Genomic DNA, 21,828 nt, shown 5'->3' on the forward strand with positions numbered 1-21,828 from the left:
CCTGCCTCAGCCTCCCAAGCGCTGGGATTACAGGTATGCACCACCATGCCCAGCAAAGAAAGATGATTTTTTTTTTTGTACCGCGAATGAACTCAGGACCTTGTGCTTGTCAGACGGGCACTTCTGTTGTTAAACTGTATCCTCGGCCTTTTTCAGACTGGTCTTGAACTCATTATGTAGTCCAGGTTAGCCTCAGACTCGTAGCGATCATCCTGCCTCAGCCTCCGCAGTGCTGAGATTATAGGTGTGTATCACCCTGCCTGGCCAAAACAATTTTCTTCAAAGTGTTTATCCTTGCCATTACTAAATTGGATTAAACTGTTTATTTACCTCTTTGCTTCTGAAAAAGAGAAAAAAATCTTGAGGCCAAAGTTTGTCAGTTATGAGTCTTTTGGAATATCAGCCTCTTCAAGGGCTCAGATGAGGCACCCTGGTGTCTGACTGTTTCCTGTACTTCTTCAGGTGCCCATGGCAACAACCTCATTGCTGTTCTAGCCAAGTACATCTACCACAAGCATGACCCTGCCTTGCCACGGCTTGCCATCCAACTGCTGAAACGCCTGGCTACGGTAGGATCCCCTTATCTCACTGGGCCCCAGGACAAGGAATCTTGGCTTTAGATCTGTCTTGCTCTCTTGCAAGAGAGGCAGATGGTTAACTTGGACTTGAAGGAACATAGCCATCCACATACCACACACATACACAGACACACACACAGATGCGTTTATGTGGTGGTATTTTCCTGATTTCAGGAGCCATCTTTGCTGATCATAAAATATTTAATGTTATAGCAAACAGCATAGAAAGTGAAGTTCCCAGTCAATAATGGTGGTGCATGCCTGTAATCCCAGCTACTGTGGAGGTTGAGGCAGGAGCATTAGAAATTCAAGGTCAGCTTGGGCAACGTAGAAATACAAAAGGCTTTCAAAATACAAATGTGTTTCAAAATATAAAGGGCTAGAAAGGTAGTTCATTGCTTCTTAGGTTCAATCCCCAGTACCACCAAAAAAAAAGAAATGGGAGGAAGGGAGGGACTTAAAAGTGCTTGTAAGCACCTTATTTCAAGAATTGCTGGGCTGAGGATATAGCAGGCACAGCGCCTACCTTGGAAGCACAAGGTCCTGAGTTTGAGTCCTAGTACCAAAAAAAAATAATTGCTGTGGGCAGGTCAGGTTGGCTTTGCTATTAGAGCTTTTTTTTTTTTTCTTATCTATATGTATTAGAGAAAATGTGGTTTTGTCTGTTCTTTTTTTGTTTTGTTTTGTTTTTTGAGACAGGCTCTTGTATTGTAGGCTGGTCTTAACTCACTTAAGTAACTTAGGCTAGCCTTGAACTTAGCGGCGGTCCCCCTGCCTCAGCCTCCCAAGTGTGCCACCATACCCAGCACTGCATCTGTTCCTTACCAAACTAGAATTCTGTCCATGCTGAGGAGTGACTAGTGTGCTACGGTTTATACTCCTAATTCCGAGCCTTACAGCCTTACACAGTGGCTTTGCCAGTTTTTCAGTCTTTGTCAATTTAATAGGCAAGACATTTTTTACACTTTCTATAGTCAAGAGAGGACTTGACCATCATTTTATGTTTACTGAGTCTCCTGTAAGTTTCGGGCTCACCCCAAACTTGGATGGCCAGTATTTCTCTTCTTGTCATTTTCTGGAGATGCCCAGTGCCCTTCCTGGAAAGCTGGCACACGGACACACAGAGCACTGAGCGTGTGTCTCGCTTTCACGCAGGTGGCCCCCATGTCAGTGTACGCATGCCTGGGCAGCGATGCGGCCGCCATTCGTGATGCTTTCCTGACCCGCCTGCAGAGCAAGATTGAGGACATGCGTATCAAAGTTATGATTCTGGAGTTCCTCACAGTCGCAGTAGAGACCCAGCCGGGTCTCATTGAGCTCTTTCTGAATCTGGAGGTGAAGGATGGCAGTGATGGCGCCAAGGTGAGCCTGCACTCGGAGGAGCTGAGTGCGGTTCCGAGTGGCTATGAACTCAACTCTGACCCGGTCCCTCTTGCAGGAGTTCAGCCTTGGGGAGTGGAGCTGTCTCCACGCCGTGCTGGAGCTGATTGAGTCCCAGGAGCCGGATCGGTACTGGTGCCCGCCCCTGCTGCATCGCGCAGCCATTGCTTTTCTGCATGCTCTGTGGCAAGATCGGCGAGACAGTGCCATGCTGGTCCTCAGAACCAAGTAAGCCTGCCCCCAAGAGTCGTACCATCCTTGTCTTAAAGCAGAAGTAGCAGGAGTTCCTGCCACAAAGGCTTGTGACTTGTCTACTGGGAACGTGCATGAGAAGTGCTGTGTGCACGACTCTGTTCGGGGGTCTCGGGCTTGTTAATGCTGTACTGCCACAGGCACGTGTCATCGGTAAGGTTCAGTTCCTTTTGGGTTTCTGCCTTCTCTTAATCCCTCAAAGCCCACTGTTATTTTTTTCTTTTCTTTTCTTTTTGGTCTTTTTGAGACAGGGTCTCCATATACAGTTCAGGCTGGCCTTGAGCTCACTTTGTAGCCCAGGCTGGTCCTGAACTGCTGTGAGGCCAGGCCAGCATAAACTACATAGTGAGACCCTATCTCAAAAAAAAAAAGTTACGGAGAGAGGAGAAAAGGATTTTGGGAGAGCAAAAATATAATTGCCAACCTGTGTTCTCATTCTAGACCCAAGTTTTGGGAGAATTTAACCAGTCCACTGTTTGGAACCCTGTCTCCTCCCTCAGAGACATCCGAGGTGAGCTGCCTGGAGGACAGGACTGGCTGCAAGTCCCTCGGAGGACAGGCTGGGGTGTGAGGTGGAGGTGGAGAAAATGATACCTTGCCTGGTTAGGCCACAGAGCAGACTCTTCACCACTCAGCTCCCGCTCTGACATCTGGCTTTGGGAGGAAAGGGCTTGCCCTGCTCTGGGAGGATGGCTCTGCTCTCCTCCACTGCCTTGCGGACGTTGTGGACCTGATGCTTCTGCTCTTGCTCACCTGTGCCCCTTCACTTTCTGTGGAAAGTGTTGGCCGCTGCTGTCGGCATGGGGGACATGGGGAGGAGGTTCCCCGAGTGACCCGTGTGTGCTCTCCTCCCGCCTCCTCAGCCCAGCATCCTGGAGACCTGCGCCCTCATCATGAAGATCATTTGCCTGGAGATATACTATGTAGTTAAGTGAGTCCTTGGCCCTGTGGAGATTCGAACTAACATTCAGGGGAGGGAGGTGCAGCCCACCACAGGGTGCTGGCTCAGGAGCCAGCACAGAGGAGAGAGCTAGTTTGGAATCACTGTGGAGGCCAGAGAGCTGTGTCCCTGACCAGACCATTGCCAGCATCCACAGTTGTCAGAAAGAGTTGCTGGGAAGCTAACTCCTTGTGAACAGGACTTTATGGAGGAAGTGTCCTGGGAGGGCCTCAGCCTAACTCATTATGTTGAGCGAGCAGTCTGAGCCCATACTGCGAAGGTGACCTGGAGCCGCCTGTCCTAAGCCCATGTGAGGTGGTTTTCTCTGCCTCAGCGAGGGTCTGTGCCCATCACTTCCCCCGGCTTGCAGAACCTAACTGTGGGGTTGTGTTTTCTTGACACCGTAGGGGTTCGTTAGATCAGTCATTAAAAGACACACTTAAGAAATTTTCCGGCGAGAAGCGCTTCGCCTACTGGTCGGGGTACGTCAAGTCCCTGGCAGTGCACATGGCAGAGACAGAGGGCAGCAGCTGCACGTCCCTGGCAGAGTATCAGATGCTCGTTTCCGCCTGGAGGATGCTTCTCATCATTGCCAACAGCCACGTAAGAGCCGCCTTGGTGAATTTTCGTTGGGTATTGGCAGTGATGTGTTGAGACGCTGGTGGGCACCCCCTGTGCAGGTGATGAGATTGGGATTCACAAGCGGTGGTTGAGAGTGATGGAGAGAAGTAATTCAGACCCTTTAGTCAGGCCGCGGGGCGTGTGTCTGTGATCCTGCTCCTCAGAAGGCTGAGGTGAGAGGATCACAAGCTTGAGGCCGCCCTGGACCACTTTGTGAGATCCTGTCTCAAAGTGAAACATGTAGAGGCCTGGGAATGGAGTCGGGTGGTGGAGTGCTTGCCCAGCCTATACCTATACCTGGCCCAGGTTCGCTCCCCAGTACCGAAGGAGAAAATCGCCTCAGACGTTTCTGCAGGCCTCCCGTGGCTCCTTTGGGCCTGTCCTGCTCTGTGCTGCCCGCTCCTTGTGTGCCTGGTCTGCACATGTGTCATCACCCCATGTTGTGTGCCTGGGGATGCTGTGTGAGTGAGCTGAGACTCCGCAGGGAGCAGACGCAGCTGCAAGAGCAGCAGCGCCCCTGGCTAGAGCTAGAACTACCTTTTCCAGTGTGGAGCAAGAGCTCCAGCCAGCGTCTGCCCTTTTTGCCCAGGGCTGACATCTGGGAAGAGTTTGCAGCAAGCTTGGCGTCCTCTGTGCCGAAAGCATGTGGTGTTGTGCCGCTCTTCCCTAAGGAATTCAGGTCCATAGCTCGACTTCATTACTAGCGCGAGCTTGGTGCCTCCTGGCCCAGGCGTCTTACTCTCTGCGACTGTTCCCAGCGAGACTGCTCCGTGTTCCAGGAGCTCTGAGACTCCAGATGCCCCACAAGGCTGGGCTACCGTTGGGAGCGATGGGTTCCCAGGTGTAATGTCTGTGCCACCTGCCTGTTAGGCCCTCACCAGGCAGCAGTTCAGAATGGTCACTGAAAATCCTGCCATTCTTGGTCCCTCTAGGATATTGCTCACTCACTCACTCACTCACTCACTCACTCACTCATTCATTCAGTGGTTGATGGGCAAGTGCTTGCTGTGGCTTGGCCTCATCTGTAGAGCAGTAAGGCACATAATCGCTCTGATCTCATGGAGAGCGAACCATGAGGGAAGCAAAATCAAAACAAGTTCCCAGATGGAAAGCAGAGCTTCAGATTGTGGTACTTTGCTGTGAGGGAAATGGTCTTGCTCCTGTGGGGGTGAACAGGTGAGACAGGAGAAGTCGGACTCTGTCTGAGCAGGCTGCTGCAGCCGGGCAGTGTGCAGAGGAACCTTCCTGCTGAAGACTTGTGGGGGAAGGGCGTCTAGGCAGATGGGCCTGCGAGTGCCAAGCCCAGCATGGAAAGGGGCGAGTAGCTTCAGCGGGGACTTGGAAGGACAGTTCCGGACAGCAGGCAAACCTGGAAACCAGGGGGATCCCCAAGCCCTGTTCTGGTCATGGAGACAGTGGCTTATCAGTGACTGGCAAAGGACCCCACAATTCTTGGCTTCAGCAGCCTAGAGATTCTCCACTGAAGCTTTCTTGTTCCTACATAGGCAGACATCATTCACTTGAGCGATTCTTCCGTGCGGCGCCAGCTCTTCCTGGACGTGCTTGATGGGACCAAAGCATTAGTAAGTGTGTGCAGGAGCGTCCTTTCTTCCCCAGGTCGCTTACATCCTGAGGCTGCACAGGTCACATGCAAGGCTGTGGGTTGGCCTGAGGGGGCTGAGGCTGCAGGGTGTCAGCTGAAGCCTGCTACCTCCTTGGTCCTCTCGCCCCTCCTTGCCTCCCTATGCGCTCTCTGTGGGGCAGGAAGGCACAAGGCCAGGTGGCCCCCTGTGGACGGAGGCTGCATGCTCACAGGAAGCTGCCTCACTGCCCTCCGCTGCTGTCTCCCCAGCTCCTTGTTCCAGCTTCGGTGAACTGCCTCCGCCTGGGCTCCATGATGTGCACTCTGCTGCTCATCCTCCTCCGCCAGTGGAAGGGGTGAGTGTGGCCCAGGGCCCAGCCTCTGCCCCCGGCACTCGCACTCTTCCTTCGGGACGTGGGTAGGAATGGAAGTGGGTAACCTAGCAAAGCACAGGAGCTGAGGCCGCCTGCCTGCACCATCCTGTGATGGGCTGGGGCAGCGTGCGGCCCCTGGGTGCACCGTTCCCCATTCATTTAGAGAGTTAGGAGCGGTGGATGAGATCCTCAGGCCTTTGACGGAGATCCTGGAGGGGGTGCTACAGGCAGACCAGCAGCTCATGGAGAAGACCAAGGCCAAGGTGTTCTCAGCATTCATTATGGTGTTGCAGATGAAGGATATTCGAGGTGAGGGGCCAGCCTGGACAGGTCTCCGCCTAGCTCTCTGTGGGGTGTGTGTTTTTCCTGTGACTTGAGTTTTCAGTTTTGATTGGTTGATTGGTTGGTTGGTTGGTTAGTTGGTTTTTTGGCACAGGGTCTCCCTATGCAGTTCAGGCTGGCCTTGAACTCACTGTGTAGCCCAAACTGGCCTCGCACTCACAATGATCCTCCTGCCTCAGCCTTCTGAGTGCTGGCATTACAGGCATGCGCCACCATGCCCAGCATCAGTCTTGGCCAAAGAACCCCTCTGTCCTGCCCTCCTCTGGGACAACACTCTCCCTCTAACACCTGCTACATTTCCTGCTCCTGTCTGGGAAAGAAACCGTGGTCTGCAGTGAGAGTTGCCCACTGAGTGTCCCTTCCACATCCTCTCTACAGTGAGTGATATCCCCCAGTACTCTCAGCTCGTGCTGAATGTCTGCGAGACCCTCCAAGAAGAGGTGATTGCGCTCTTTGACCAGACCCGCCACAGTCTGGCATTAGGCAGTGCCACGGAGGATAAGGACAGCATGGAGACTGACGACTCCTCTCGGCTCCGGCACAAGGACCAGCGTGACGGGGTGAGGGGGCGCCCAAGCAGGCCGCTCATCATGGTCTGTGACTGACGTGGGGAACAGCGGAAGTGTCATGCCAGCGAGAGAAAGGACCCATTTATGCTCTGGAAGGGTCCCTGGAGGCTGCATGGAACAGTGTTTGCAGTGTGCCTTGCCATGCGTTCATCCATTACAACCAGCACCTTCACAGATGAAGCAGAACGTGACGCACGGGCAGCGTCAGCCCACTTCGTGTGCTGAGAGGGTGGCTGCTGTTAGTGGGAAGCTGTCGTCACGTTTGTGCTGGGCGTGAACCCGTCTTTCCTTACTGTGGGTCGTGGTGACTGCTGGTCAGGGGAGCTAAGGGTGGAGAGCAGTGTGGGAGCGGTGAGTGCAGTGGTGCAGCGAGAGCTGCAGACACCACTGCAGACCTGGGTGGCCTCGAGGTGGGCAGTGGCACCAGCAAGTCTGGTGGCGGTGCTGGGGCTAGGAGGGAAGAGGTAGGGGCTGCGGTGCCAGTGTTGGGGGTGCTTATGTGAGCAGGCGGACTCGGTGTTCGCTAAAGGGGAGACAGGAGAGCTGTGACAGTCACGGGCTTTACTCCGCTCCTCCTCTGCCCGGGGTGCTTCCTTCTAACCCATGTGTGCCCTTGGGCTCCAGCAGGTGTGTGTCCTGGGCTTGCACCTGGCCAAGGAGCTGTGTGAGGTGGATGAGGACGGGGACTCATGGCTGCAGGTGACCCGCAGGCTCCCCATCCTGCCCACCCTGTTCACCACCCTGGAGGTGAGCCTGCGCATGAAGCAGAACCTGCACTTCACCGAGGCCGCGCTGCACCTGCTTCTCACCCTGGCGCGCACCCAGCAGGTAGGAGGCCAGCCAGGGGCAGGGGCGCCCCAGGCTTGAGCCGGTGGGCTCTGGTGCTCAAAGCAGGAGTGCCAGCCATGGGGACAGGCTCCATTTCTTCCTGTGTCCTGCCCCAGGGAGCCACAGCAGTAGCCGGTGCTGGCATCACCCAGAGCATCTGTCTGCCCCTCCTGAGTGTGTACCAGCTCAGCCCCAATGGCACCGGGCAGGTGAGTGCCAGTGCTTGCCAGCTGCAGGCCCAGCTGGGAAACCCCGCCCCACCTCACTGCACTGTGTGCCTGTGCTCACTGTCCTGTCCTCCGTGGCTGTGCAGCGCACTGAGAGCGCGGACTCCTCCCCAGCCTCCAGCTGTCTGCCCTGGAAGTGGCACACCAAAGTGTGTGCCTAGTGTGCATAAGACCCTGGGATCCGTCCTGAGCACCCACGCCCTCCAAAAAAGCGCCACCTGGTTCCGTACACCAGCTTTGGAGATGGGATGGACTTTTCCTGTTACAGGTGTTAGAGGGACCACACCAGACCGTAAACAGGTCACTCAGGGCCAGCGCAGGTGACCTCACTTCCACCCTAAGGCATTATGCATGTGTGATTTCTTCATCTCTGTCCTCCAGCCTTGGACCCAGAGCAGGGAAGATGGTGGTGTGAGAGCTTGGTGGGGCTCCACATACCCTTGTTCCCTCTTTGTCACAGTTGTCTGCTCACTGCAGAAGAATCCAAGATTATGTCAGATTTGCCATCTATGCTGGCACACCCAGTAGAAGGGGAACACAAGCGCCCAGGCAGAGCAGGGCCAAGCTGAGTTAGTGGAGACCCAAATCCAGGATCATGTCCCTCTGCCTGGTCCCCTCTCCACAGCTGCTGACCACGCCCCTTCTAGGAGTTTGTCCTCCCACAGCAGCCTGGCTGCCCAGAAGCCCTGCTCTCCCGTCCTCTGGGTGCCAGTGGCACCAGGACCGGAGCTCATCTGCTGTTTGTCATAGACACCCGGCACCTCCCGGAAGGCCCTGGATGCCCCCTCCTGGCCCGGGGTCTACCGCCTGTCCATGTCCTTGATGGAGCGGCTACTGAAGACTCTGCGCTACAACTTCCTGACTGAGGCCCTGGACTTCGTTGGTGTCCACCAGGAGCGGACCTTGCAGGTAAGGACTGCCTGCCTCATGGGGCAGGGCCTGAGGCCACTCAGGGCAGAGGGTCCACGGGTGAGGGTGCTGAGCCCCTCGTCTCAGAGGTGCTCTGAGGAACTGGTGCGTGTGTGCATGCTTGGCCGCCACCGCCATCCCCGCCACTGCTGTCCTGTCACCTCTGCACAGGCCCAGGACCTCACCTTGCACAGGTGGGCAGGTGTGGTCTGCCACGTCCCTAAGCTGTCCTGCCCTTCCCTGCTGCCCCATCCTCACAGTGTCTCAATGCGGTGAGGACGGTACAGAGCCTGGCTTGCCTGGAGGAGGCTGATCACACCGTGGGCTTCATCCTACAGCTCTCCCAGTTCCGCAAGGAGTGGCACTTCCACCTGCCTCAGCTTATGAGCGACATCCAGGTGGGGCCTCAGGCATTGTCTGGGGGTGGGGGGGGAAGCTGCTTCCCAGACTGGCTTTGGGGAATCAGCACCGTGGTGAGCTGCAGCCTATTCCTGAACACCGGCCTTTTGCTATGGGCCCAGTGTTTGGGTCAGGTTGCTCTGCTTGACGTTTTACTCCCACAGTGAAGGGCAGTCCAGTGGGCCAAGAGCTTGGCTTCAGAGCCCTCAGCAACAGGCCTGAGCTGGGAGCCAGCCAGAGGGGTGGCCAAGGCAGAGAGTGCAGGCTCTGGAGACAGGCAGGCTGCTGGCGTGTGCTGCTGTGTGACTCTGTCCCTAAGCCTTTACCCTTCCGTAACTGGGCCGGCAGTCCCCTCGCCTTCACTTTAGGCTTTATGACTGTCGCTAGGTCCTAGGGAAATGGCCCAGGGCCCAGCCAACCTGTGCAGCAGCTATAAGATGTCAAGCTCGAGCGTCAGTGGGTGGAAGGAGGGTGACACTGGGGACAGAAACATGGGGGTCATGGGGAGACCTGTTTGGTTGCCCCAGGAACATCCCCATGGCTCCCCTGTGTGTCGCAGGTGAACCTGGGCTACCTGTGCCAGGCCTGCACCTCCCTCCTGCACAGTCGCAAGATGCTTCAGCACTACCTGCAGGTACCGGCCCCGCCCTGGGACTGCCCAGAAAGAAAGGCTGACTGGGGCTCCTTGGGCTCCCACTTCATTTCCTGGCTCTCCCCAGAACAAAAACGGGGATGGCCTTCCCTCGGCTGTCCCCCCACGGGTTCAGCGGCCACCCGCCGCCACCACTGCAGCTCCTGCGGCCCCCTCCTCCAAGCAGCCCAGCGCTGACACAGAGTCCGCTGAGCAGCGCGCCTTGCACACGGTCCAGCGTGGCCTCCTGAAGATCCTCAGCAGGACGCTGGCAGCCCTGCGTCACTTCACCCCAGACGTCTGTCAGATCCTCCTGGATCAGGTAGTGGCCCACGCACCGCCAGGGCCCCTGTAGCTGGCCCCATCTGCTGCACGGAGTGGGCTCGTTGCAGGGTCTCCAAGTGCTCGTTCCTTGCCTTGCAGTCCCTGGATCTTGCTGAATACAACTTCCTGTTTGCCTTGAGCTTTACCACTCCCACCTTTGACTCTGAAGTGGCCCCCTCTTTTGGGACCCTCTTGGCCACTGTGAATGTGGTCCTCAACATGCTTGGAGAGGTGAGTTGGGTGCTGTGTTTCCTCAGGCCGCGACTCCCAGTGACCCCAGCACACTTCCCAGCCTCCCCATCCTGTCCTGTCCGTCCAGTGAGTGTGGGCAGGGACTCTTGAGTGCAGAGGCTGCGAGGCCACTGGTGAGACCTGCCTGGCACAAGGGCTGCTGGGCAGGAAGTGCTCAGTGGCTGAGAGCTGCTGCTCTTGTTTTCACTTCTCTCCTTCCAGCTGGACAAGAAAAAGGAGCCGCTTCCCCAGGCTATGGGGCTCAGCACCCAGGCAGAAGGAACCAGAACGCTTAAGTAAGACCGTGTGGGACCTCGTAAGGCCCAGGCAGTCCTCTTTTGCTGGCTGGGTGGCTCACCTGATCTGCCAGCTCTGAACGGTGCCAACCCTGCCCTTCCTCCAGGTCCCTCCTGATGTTCACCATGGAAAACTGCTTCTACCTGCTCATCTCCCAGGCCATGCGATACCTTAGGGACCCGGCTGTGCACCCCCGGGACAAACAGCGGATGAAGCAAGAGCTCAGCTCTGAGCTGGTATGGATGGGCAGAGAGGACTCTTAGAGGGCTGGGTTGGCAAGAAAAGAGCCCCACAGGTCCTGCCTTGGGGTGGGGACAGCGGCACAGAGGTGCTGGGCCTTAGCAAGCCACCTCTCTTCCTGTAGAGCACACTGCTATCCAGCCTATCCCGCTACTTCCGGCGCGGAACCCCCAGCTCCCCTGCTGCTGGTGTCCTGCCCTCGCCCCAGAGTAAGGCCACCGCTCTCCCCAAAGCCAGCCCCGAGAGCCAGGAGCCTCTGGTCCAGCTGGTGCAGGCCTTCGTCCGCCACGTGCAGAGATAGGGTGCCTGCCACCGCCTGCCCCAGATGGGGTGCACTGCTCGTCACCCTCCCAGGTCGCCACCACTCCAGCCACCCACTGCTGTTATTTTTGTACTAGGTCAAGAGGTCCACAGCAGAGGCGGGGAGCGGGGCCCCAGGCCGCTCCTCTGCTCGAGCATTTCCGCTGCACGGCCAGCCAGGGGGGCCACAGCCAGGGGCTGTGTGCACGGGGTTCAGGTGTTTCTGGGATCTCTTGCAGTTTTTCGGTAATACTGTGGTCTATTTATACAAATATTAAAATACTGTTTATACACAACTGAGTGGCATGTGCCTTCAGAGCCTGGGAAGACACCAGCTTTCTGCTGCAGACGGGCAAGTTTGGCCTGGGCCCAACCCACCAGCGCCCCTGCATCCATCAGTGCCTGGGGAGCAGGCAGTGCGCTCGCTGTCAGATGTACCCTCCCTGTTTGTCCAGCTGGCCGTGCCTGGCACTGGGCATAGCCATCCTGGACCTCTCTTCCTTGTATTTATAGCTCTGCCCCACAGGGAGGCTGGCCTGGCCAAAGTCCCAGCTTAGCCACCTGCCAACTGTGGTACCTTGAGGTACAAGGTGACACCTCCCCTCTTTCCCTCCTGTAAGGTAGGGACCCTGTTAGGGTAGGGGTCCAGGCCTTAAACTCCCAACTGGGCTCCCCCCTATGTAGGGAAGTCATTCTTCAGGAGAATTTACTGTGTGCTCCCCACTGGGGACCATGCTGCCATGGAAGACCATGCCTGTTGCTGGAACTTTCCCTGCCTTCCCTTCTGCTCCAGGGCGCCCCATGCCTGTGCCACCCGTACCCTGCCACTGCTATGTGCCTGTCCCCACTTCAGTGCCTACTGTGCCATCCGAGACTGACAGGAGCCCATGCAAAGCACACAAAGGAGGGTTTATTTGCTGTTGGCCAGAGCAAGCAGACAGGCAGAAGTAAAAAGAGCAGTTAAAAAGTGAGTGTAGAGAAGGCTGCAGCCACGCGCGACTCAAACTGGGAGCTGCTGAGTGGGAGGGGATGGGTAGCACCAGGCAGGCGCTGCTCCTGGGCCAACCCATCTCCTGCCAGGCTGGCCTCTCCTGGGCAGCACCCAGCCCTCAGCTGCCAGGGTCCTGCCTGCTTTGCTGCTGCCCCTCAGCCTTTGGCAGCTAAGACAGGTGCTCTCTTGCCAAGGGTTCCAGCACTGCATCCCTCCCACCCCAGGGGGCCGGGGGTGCTGGTGTGCAGGGGTGCAGCAGGCCAGGCTCCAAACCACAGGTCAGAAGCGGGACAGGTGGAGGGACCAGGCCAGGCCCGGGGCCTGTCGGGCTCCCTCCCTGCAGAAGGACGGGGGCACAGGCGGAATGGGGCTGGTCTCCCCGCCGTGGGCATCTTCCAGAGACAAGTGGCAGGGTTCTGGGGGCCTGCTCAGCTGAGCAGTTCCAAGTAGGTGACAGGCACCTTCCCCTTCTTGTTGCCTCTCTCGCCAATGAGCCAGTCGGGGTCCATGCCAGGCAGGCTGTAGACTGTGATGAGCTGCAGAGAGGGTGGCAAGGGGAGCTGGCCATGGCAGAACAGACCCCGGAGTAGGTGGGGTCGCAGCCGCCATCTCCCTGACTAGGCACCCAGACCCCAGGGGCGGGAGTTCATCTCCTGGCCCTGCTGGGCAGGTCTGGCTGCTTCCTCGGAGCTGCTCTCTCCGCTGGCCTAGTCAGATGCCAGGGCCACCAGTCTCCAGTCTGGCGATGCCTACCCCAGCCCTGGCCCACGCCCTGCTGGCACCAGGCCCACCTCGTCAGCCAGCAGGGCCAGCTCGCTGCTGTCAGCTGCCTCGTAGTCGTAGAGCACCCGGGCTTTTCGGGTCCCGCTAGCCGGGGGTGCGACTTCCTCCAGGCAGAGCGCAGCCTCTCCGGAAGTGGCCAAGCCGGCCACTGTGGGTACCACGGGCATGGTGGCTGCGGCAGTGGTGGGTGAGGTGGTGCTCAGGGGTGGGGAGGCGGGCTCCGTGGTACCCACAAACGTGCCGGGGAATCTGAAGGCAAGGGGGTGTCTAAGCCACTGCACCCCGAGGGAGGGAGCCCCATGCCACCCGCAAGGGCCCTCCCAGCTAGGGCAGCCCCTGCCCACTACTTACATGGCACCCTGGGAGCTGGCAGCACAAGGAAAAGCAAAGCAAGCGGGGGTGAGATGGTCCCGCCCTGTCCTTGCCATCCTCCCCCAAGTATTCTGGGGACTCGGAGGTCCCCAAGGGCAGCCATCATTTCTGGGAGGTCCAGGCAGACCTCAGGCAGAGGCTCTCACCTGGCCCTGTGTTGTGGGCCTTCTGGGCTCAGGGAAGGGGCTAGGCTACAGGTACTGATGGGGACCTGGGGGACTCGAGACCCGGCCATACCTGCCCAGCTGCTTCTGCAGGTCCAGCATGTGGCGGTAGCACTGTGCATAGTAGGTCGTCTGCGACTTGACGAACTCATGGAGGCAGCGGAGGTGATTCACCTGGGGAGGAGGATGGCGCTGCCCTCCAGCCTCGAGCCCAGGTGGGCTGTGTGCCTTGGCAGACCCTCCCAGGACTGCAGCCCAGCTCCCGCCCCTGGATGCCACGTAGTGGTGGCAAGGCTGGACTCACGTGAGTGCTGCTGATGCCCTCCAGCAGCAGCCGGGTCACTTCGGCCTGCCGGTCGAACTCCGTCTGGGCCACACGGAGCTCCTGCTCGGCCTGGCAGGGCGTGCAGGGCGTGCAGGGCGTGAGTGCTAAGCAGCACACAGACGCCACCTCCCCTGGGGCCTCAACTAACCCTGAAGCTGGAGCCCATCTGAAAGACTCCCACACCCCTCCGGAAAAGCCTCAGGCAGAGGCCTTCCCAGGGCCCAGCTACGCCCCAGACACTGGACCCCACACCTCCCACAGGGGAGACTCCCACACCACCGGAGCCGGGGCACAGGCCCAGCTGGAAGCATCCCGCCCACGCCCCTCTACCTCCCAGCCCCTGGCTCCAGGGCCCAACTCACCTTGTCCACCTCATCATTCCAAAGCTGCGGGGATCACAACAGCGCCAGTCAGCGGGACAGGCGGCAGCCAGGCCCAGCTCCAGGACCCAACCCCGGTCCCTCTGCCCCCACCCGGCCACACCAGGAGCGGAGGGCACGGAGTGACAATCACAGCCCATCTGACATGCCACATGCAGGGAAGGGACAGCCAGCCGGGAAGTCCTGCTGTGCTCTCCTACAGCGCCAGCCCCCCACTCCGAGTGAGGCCTCCGGGCGACAGCCCATGTGTCCCACCCCGGACTCTTGGCTAAGGCTGGAGGGCTGGGAGGCAGGACGTGTGACCCTGGGCCAGTCACTGAACCTTTCTGTCCTCCGGCAGAGAAAGGCAGCCTCGGGCCTGAGTCACACTGGGGCTCAGTGGCAAAAGAAAAAAACAGGGCGGCCTCCACCCTCCAGGCTGTTTCTCCTTCCACTCGGCCCGGGGCAGGGGGCAGGAAGTGTCATCCAGAGTCTAGAGAAGAAAGACCCCCCCTCCCCCCGCCGTGACTTAGACCCGGCTCTCCGGCCGCTGTGGGAACCTGACCTAGGACAGTGTCCCAGCCCGGAATGTGGAAGCAGGCCAGCCAGCACAGGCTCAGGCGGCACCACGCCAAGGCCCGGCACGGGACTGCGAGCACTCAGTGTGGCTGGCACCTCCAGGGACAACGATCAGCCGCGAGTGACTGCATGGATCACAGCAGCATGCTCAGGTCAGGGAGGCCGCAGGGTCAGCACAGAGGGCCCTGCCCATGGGGACATGGAAGGACGGTGAGGGTGGCGCGGCTGTGACAGGCATGACGGATGTGTGACTGGCCTTCCTCCCACACTCCACAGGGAAACTGGCTTGACCGAGCTGACCGGCAGACCCTGGGCAGAGCTCAGCCTTGGGCACCACTGTCCACCTCCCTGCAGGCTGCAGCCAGCTGTCCTTGGGACGAGCCTAACCTGGAGCCAGACCCTGGGCCTGGGCTCCCTGTCCTCCCTGGTCACTGAGCAGGTGTGCGAACGGGTGGCCACCACAACCTCCATGTGAGTCTGGGTCGGGGAAGGCAGGCCCAGGCCTCTGCCGCATCCTCAGGGGCCTCCCAGGGCAGCCAGGGCTGTGAGGGCAGCGGGCAGAGGGGCCGGGGCAGGGCCGTCTGCAGCTCCTGCGTGGGTGGCCTGCCACCGTGGTCAGTGTTCTGCAGGAGAAGCCAGCCTGGCTGTGGCGCGCAGTCCGGGCTTGGGGCCAGGCCTCACTCCCGGGAGCAGGCCCTGTGTCACCTGCTGGCTCCCAGTTCCTGCACGGTCAAGTCCAGCAGGGCTGAGGGGAGCTGGGGCGGGGTGGGGCGCGGGGCGCTTACCGCGGAGGCGCTGGCCGAGAGAATGTAATTACGAGGTCTAGTCTCCTGAAAGTCAGGCACCGTCTGGCGGGGAAGAGTTCATGGGGGAAACGGGTCATCCCGGGCCAGGGCCGGGGTCGAGGCCAGGAGGCTGCCCCACAAGTGCCAGTGGCCCCTGCCCGAGGGACAGGGGGACACAGACAGAAACACCACAGACCCCTGGTGCCTACTTCCAGCGCTGAGCCAGAGATGAGGAGACTGAGGGGCCGGGAACTCCGGTGACCGGGTGGATGTGCTGGGGACCCCACGAGGGCAGACGCGGCTGCCCTTCCTCTAAGTGAGCCACAGCGCCCCCAACACACACACACTCCAGGCTCCCAGTCAGGCCCACGGGCCCCCCACCACAGCCCCCCCCCTGAATCTCTGCACCCCGTGTCTGTGGCTCCTGTGTCGAGGGCCAGGCCCTCCCCCATGAGGGTGGACAGATGGATGCACGGATGGACAGTGACAGGCGTTCAGTGATTGCAAAGAGCTGCCTGCAGGCTCCAGCCCGAGTGCCTGGAGCATGGGGCTCGGCCCGCAGAGCGCAGCTGCTTGCAAACCGCCCAAGGACGCACCCTGGACCGGCGCGGACCAGAAGCAGCACAGCACGCGGGACAGGTATACTCACATCTCCCTCACACTGAGCCAAGTTACCCAAAGCAGGACGGAAAGGAACAGAAATAGAGAGTTAGTGATCCAGAGCGCAGTGCAGGCGGGAAGCTAGGACACATGGGAGGCCCGGCCAGTTTGTGTGGGTAAAGGGTGGCACGGGGGCCAGGGTCGCTGAGGGTGGGAACGCTGCTCCAGCTGACCCAAGCTGGACCACGGTGGGGGAGGGGTGGCTAGGAAAGGGTGCCCTGGCCTGGCCGATAGAGAAGTTTGTCTTGGCATGAGGCTGTCCTATTCTCAGTGACAGGGAGGGACTGCCCTGCCCAGGTGACTCAAGAGCTCACCCCAGTAGCCCCAGGCCCCTTGGCCACTGGTCTGGGGGAGCTGAGACTCTGCCATGGCTCTTGCCAGAGGCAGCAGAGGCCCAGCTGTGGCATCAGGGCTCCGTGCCACGCCGCCACCCAGGAAGAGGAAACCGAGGGTCACAGCAGCCAGGAGCCCATTCAGGTTCCCCTGGGTCAGGCTGGCCTTCCTTGGCTGAGCCCGGGAACTCACAGGTGGCAGTCCCCAGGCAGGCCAGGGGCTGGGAATCCCCTCCATGCCCTGCACCCTGAGCCCCTGGCATGCAATGGGGAGCTCGCCCACTCCTGGCCCAGCCTGGCCAGGGCAGCTCACGTGTGCCGCTGGCCTGGCCGAGGAGGGGTGCAGTGGCACAGGCCCTGCGCTGCGGACAGCCCCGAGCGGGCAGGCAGTGCACGTGCTCTGTCCACACCCTCGCAGGGGAGCCGCGCACAGCGCGCCCGGGCCAAGGTCAAGCAGCAGGGATGGCTAGTTAGAGGAGCCATGCCCGGGCAGAGCATCCAGGGAGGCAGCAAAGGCATGCGAGAAACCCCAGGTGGCTGTCTGGGGGGGCAGTAGGGTGCCCTGCACCCACTCTGGGAATGCCTGCCCTCGGGCCACCAGGGCTCCCTTGGAGGTACGGACACAGACGTGACCGCCAGCTCAGTCCTGCCCCAGCCAAGCCTTCCCAGCCAGGACAGGGGACAGAGGCCATGCCGAACACCAGGTCCCCCTGCGGCCCCCACTCCTCGGCTCCCTCCAGAGCCTGGGGGGCAAGGAGGCTGACGGGGACACCTACCGTGGCTTTGGCTTCTGCGGCCTTGGCCTTCTTCAGCCGCGCTTTGCAGGCGTCCAGGTCCAGACGCCGGTTCTGGAGGAGTCGCCTCTCCTTCTGCAGGGTGGGCAGTGGGGAGCAGTGAGGCCCTGGGTGGTCCAAGGGCTATGTAGTCAAGACAGGGAAACTGAGGCCCAGAAGCGAGAGGTTCCTCCAGGTCACCCAGTCTGCAGGAGCCACTTGTAGGTAGGAAAGCCCCAGGAGTCCCAGGTGCCCTGCATGGGCTGAGGGCCCCTCACCGAAATTGTCTTCCAATCCCCTTCCAGGAAGTTGCGCAGAGGCGTGAGGAAGCTGATGGAGGCTGTGTGGATGAAGTCCCTCTCCGCGGCTCCCAGGCGCTTCTCAGCTTCCGACACCTTGAGTAGCGTCTTCCCTGGGGAACAGGGCTGAGCGTGGGGAAGGGTCCCAGGCTGCCAGACCCCCAGGCAGTCAGGCCACTGGGGACTGGCAAATATATAGTGGGATCCCCTAAAGATAAAACCCTCTAGCCACTAGTGTGCACGAGGCCCTGGGTTCTATCTCAGAAAAATCAGGGTACTTCCAGAATGACAGAACAGAGCTGGACAGACGTTCTCCCCTAAAAAGACCATTAGCTACATCCAACTGCCAAAGCCATCCATCCCCAGACTGGAAACTAACCGAAGGTAGAAAACGTGTCGAGGCATGAATTTGAGGCACCCTACTGATCTTGGTAGGGACAATGCGGGTGACAGTGCAGCCTGGGGATGCTGTGCCGCTCAAGGTCTGCACGTCTGTGGCTCTACCAGGCTGGGGAGGAGACAAGGCCCAGGTCCACTGCAGGAGGGGATGGACTTGATCTGGGACAGAAACACAGAACAGGCCACAGGACACCACTGAAAACAGCAGCAAGCTCCATGGCACACAGCTAGGAGAAGCAACACAGCAGCCAGCCTGGGGCTGGAATACTCTTAGCACATGCCTGCCAGAAGGGGACATGGCCCACCTCGCCCCGCTACGGATGTTCAAGCGCAGGCTCTGACCACCTGCTGCTGGCTGACTGCGCATGTGCGCTGACTGCGGAGCACTTCATGGAAGCTCCACTTGAAAATGCGAATAAATTTTAAAAGGAGGGTGGGACAGAAACTTTAGTAGTAGCACCTGGCAGGAGACACAGATTCTATAAACAATTAGCTCAGACAAGTCTCTAAACAAACACGGGGCAATCCCAGCCTAAAGGCAGCGGGCTGAGGATACAGAGCTGCTGTGTGCCTCAGGGTCTGAGTACTTCTTGTGGCTCTGGACATCCCGGTTCCCCTTTGAAACTGAACTATATCCTGTCTGTGTTTTATTCTGTCATTACACCCCTGGCAGATTGGTGTCCTAGGCCAGGGCCCCAAGAGATCATTGTGAGTTCAAGGACAGCCTGGACTACACAGTGAGACCCTGACTCAAAAAAAAAAAAAAAAAAAAGAAAAGAAAAGAAATCTTCAAGTTCAATAGCAATGACATCAGATATAACCTGAATCCACAGGGAGCAATTAATTACAGTTAAACGTGAAAAATAATACCATTTTCTTCTATTCACTGATCTAAGATAACTACATGAAACAACAGTTATAAAACTTACTGGCTTTATAACACAGATGACAGTAACAGCACAACGAAAGGGAGAGAGAACGTAGTTGTACTGTAGCAGTTCCCATTTTTTACTAGAAGTTAACTAGCATGACTTAGAAGTAGACTGTGATAAGTTAAGATCCATACTGTAAAAAAAACCCATACTATAATCCTTAGAATAACCACTAAGAAAACTTTAAATGCTGAAGAAGACAGTAACAAAGTACACAAGGAAATCCAACCACATCAAGGACTGCATGAAATATAAATGGACTAGCACTCCCATCAAAAGGCAGCGCGGGGGCTGGGCATGGTGGTGCACGGCTGTAATCCCAGCACAAGGGAGGCACAAGCAGGATCTCAGTGAGTGAGGCCAGCTTGAACTACATAGCAGAATCCTGTCTCAAAAGCAAAACAACAACAAAAAAAAGGCAGTGTTTGTCTGAATGGATCTGTTTTTGTTTACGGGTGTGGTGGCACATGCCTGCAATTCCAGCACTGGTCGGCTGAAGGAGGAAGATCATCGTGAGTTTGAGGCCAACCTAGACTACATAGTGAACCCGTCTCAAATCCCCCAAATATTGTGCTAGGTGAAAGAAGCCAGATGCAAAAGAGGGCATATAATGATTATATTTACAGGAAATATTCAGGGAAAACAGATTTCTACAGACAAAAAGCACACTAGTGGTTGGCCGGAGGTGGGAACAGGGACTGACCATAAACAGGAACAAAGGACTAGGGGGGACATGTGGATAAGTGCTTTTAAAAAGGTGAAAGATTTATATGATCTGAAGAGAAACCATAGTACGATAAGTGTTTTTAAAATAGGATTGTAGAGATGTTTGTACATCTCCATAAACTTACTATAAACCACTGATTTATACATTTAGACCACGTACATTTTATAGCACATAAGTTACACTTCCAGCAAATGAAGAAATGAAGGGACTAAGACGGGTGGCTCTGGCCGCGCTACCATGGGCAGACCCCTGCAGCCCAACGCCAGGGGCTCCCACAGCACGGTCCATGAACACACCAGGCTGGGGCACGGCTGTGGGGGCACTTGCACCAGCTCCATCCCTAGCTCCACCAACCCCCACAGCTTTACACAAACCAAAACTGATGAGGGAGTAGGTTGCATTTTCTGCTCTACTGAGCAATGATGGAGATTTGTACAATGAAGAGTATTTTTTTGTTTTTTGAAACAGCGACTATCTATAGTTCAGGTTGGCCTTCAACTCACTATGTAGCCCAGGATGGTTTCAAACCTGTGGCAATCTTCCTGCCTCACCCTCCTGAGTGCTGGGATTACAGGCACATGCCATCATGCCCGGCTTTACAGTCAGAATGAATTCAGGTATCATTTGTGTATGTATATATTTGGGGGGGTTAGCAGGAATTGAACTCTGGACCTTGGCAAGCACTGTGCCACTGAGCTATATTCCTGGCCGTGTATAATTTTTTTAAAGAAAAGGAAAGCTGGGCATGGTGGCACATGCCTGTAATCCCAGCACTTGGGAGACTGAGGCAGAAGGACTGTTATGAGTTCAAGGCCAGCCTGAATGCGTAGTGAGACCCTGTCTCAAAAAGACCAGAAAAAGAATGGGAGGAATGAAGGAAGGGAATGACGAAGGAAGAAGGGAAGGAAGGAGAAAGAAAGGCAAGGGAAATTCAGGGCCAGCCCCAGTGCCCAGCCTGGCGTGCGGCCACTCACCATAAGGCGTGGTAGCGCCCAGCTCGCTGGCCGCCTCGGCCATGTACTGGGCCAGCAGCTCCCCGTTGGTGACCCTCGAGGGCACCTTCCTGTCCAGCTTCTCATACAGGAACTCCTCCACGCGGGCACCTGTGGGGAGACAGCAGCCAAAGCCACATTGCTCTCCAGGCCAAGCCCAGAAGTGCCCAGCCTGGTGACTCAAATAATCTCACCTAGGCCCACCTTCACCCTGAAAGGCTGGCCTGTTAACCCCTCCCCCCACAGGGGAGGTGGCAAAGGCTCAGAGACACAAGTGCCTGCTGGAGACCACACAGCCGGGGGGTGACGGGGCCAAAGTCAGGCTTTCCACTTCCCCCTGACAGACAGGGTTTACAGAACACAGCGCGTGTCTTAACTCCGTGCTTGGTCCCCAAGCCCTCGGGACATGCCAGTTAGCCACGGGGCAGAGTGACAAGTGGACAAGCAGTGGCCTTGGTCTCCACCTGCCCCAAGCTGTGGGGTCTGGGTCAGGCCTGCGTCTCCCCCCGGAGATCGCTTCCAGGCCAAACACTGGGCGCCCCACAGCCTGGCCGCGCCCCACCGCCCCACTCACTGGGGTTGGGCTGCAGCAGCACCTCCGTCTGCCGCAGGATGCGCTCCGTCCAGTTCTTGGTGCTGTCGGCGCGTGCCAGGAGGTTTTCGAAGTGGGCATCGAGCTCAGTCTTCTCGGCCTGCCCGAACTTCTCCTCAGTGAACTGTGGGAGGGGCGAGGAGCCGGGCCAGGTCAAGGACCTTCCTGCGGCTACCAAGGGCCAGCCCCTCTGGGGCTCCGCTGCCCTCTGAGAAAGCAGGGTACCCAAGTCTGGGGGGCTCAGGGCTTCTCAAAGTCCAGCAGCCGCCCCACCTTCCCCCCATGGCCCTCCCAGCAGCCAGGGACCTCTGGGGCCATTCGGGCCTGACAGGACAGGAGCAAGAGCACAGGGAACAGACGGGGCACAGAGCAAGGTCCAGGCTTATCAGGGGCTCCGTGGGCAGCTGGGAGCCCTAGGGGGGCCCGGCACAGAACCTTGGCTGCCCGCAGGCCGGCACCACTGCTCCAGGCCCTGAGCAGGAGCTTGGGGCGACAAGGGGTGTGGCAGAGTGGGCTCACCGCCTGGCCAGCCCATCAGAGTCAGCCACTGGGTACACTCAGCAACCACGAGGGCCACCTAGGAACATCCAGAAATGGGCCGAGGCCTGGTCCCTCCGATGTAGAAGGGTCCTGGGACAAACTGTTCTCATTCTTCAAACAGACCTTGGCCTGCCAGGGAACAGGGCTCGCCCAAGGTCACAGCCAAACAGCGAAAGGGTAAGCACCTTCAGGTGTTAGAT

At 58.1% G+C, this 21,828-nt stretch overlaps 2 protein-coding genes across 10 annotated transcripts in view; one reads left to right on the top strand and one right to left on the bottom strand.

The window, feature by feature from the left end:
• Nup188 (nucleoporin 188kDa) overlaps positions 1-11,320 on the top strand; it is a 56,516-nt gene extending 45,196 nt beyond the window's left edge. Inside the window, exons 25-44 of one of the 2 annotated variants that reach the window (XM_005413601.1) lie at positions 463-569; positions 1,734-1,940; positions 2,017-2,186; positions 2,652-2,721; positions 3,074-3,141; positions 3,558-3,753; positions 5,277-5,354; positions 5,624-5,709; positions 5,891-6,036; positions 6,448-6,629; positions 7,263-7,466; positions 7,583-7,675; positions 8,444-8,602; positions 8,863-9,000; positions 9,561-9,635; positions 9,721-9,954; positions 10,056-10,187; positions 10,410-10,483; positions 10,591-10,720; positions 10,849-11,320. In XM_005413601.1, the coding sequence (XP_005413658.1) occupies positions 463-569; positions 1,734-1,940; positions 2,017-2,186; positions 2,652-2,721; positions 3,074-3,141; positions 3,558-3,753; positions 5,277-5,354; positions 5,624-5,709; positions 5,891-6,036; positions 6,448-6,629; positions 7,263-7,466; positions 7,583-7,675; positions 8,444-8,602; positions 8,863-9,000; positions 9,561-9,635; positions 9,721-9,954; positions 10,056-10,187; positions 10,410-10,483; positions 10,591-10,720; positions 10,849-11,025 (2,726 nt within the window). In that variant the 3' untranslated portion in view covers positions 11,026-11,320. The remainder of the gene's footprint in view (positions 1-462; positions 570-1,733; positions 1,941-2,016; positions 2,187-2,651; positions 2,722-3,073; positions 3,142-3,557; positions 3,754-5,276; positions 5,355-5,623; positions 5,710-5,890; positions 6,037-6,447; positions 6,630-7,262; positions 7,467-7,582; positions 7,676-8,443; positions 8,603-8,862; positions 9,001-9,560; positions 9,636-9,720; positions 9,955-10,055; positions 10,188-10,409; positions 10,484-10,590; positions 10,721-10,848) is intronic. The other variant, XM_005413602.1, reaches the window with a different exon arrangement.
• Positions 11,321-11,912: 592 nt separating this feature from the next.
• On the bottom strand, positions 11,913-21,212 carry Sh3glb2 (SH3-domain GRB2-like endophilin B2; the record flags this gene model as incomplete). 8 transcript variants are annotated; one of them, XM_013509416.1, is given in 13 exon segments in its annotated part: positions 11,913-12,551; positions 12,807-13,047; positions 13,150-13,164; positions 13,408-13,508; positions 13,639-13,728; positions 14,022-14,045; positions 14,362-14,511; positions 15,383-15,445; positions 16,032-16,043; positions 17,151-17,243; positions 17,426-17,559; positions 20,479-20,607; positions 21,071-21,212. In XM_013509416.1, coding segments are annotated over 13 exon segments (1,302 nt in total), but the record flags the coding sequence as incomplete, so codon positions are not given.
• Between the last annotated feature and the right edge of the window lie 616 nt (positions 21,213-21,828).

The sequence above is a fragment of the Chinchilla lanigera genome, unplaced genomic scaffold, assembly GCF_000276665.1.
Source record: "Chinchilla lanigera isolate Chin_1 unplaced genomic scaffold, ChiLan1.0 scaffold00169, whole genome shotgun sequence".
Classification (NCBI taxonomy): domain Eukaryota; kingdom Metazoa; phylum Chordata; class Mammalia; order Rodentia; family Chinchillidae; genus Chinchilla; species Chinchilla lanigera.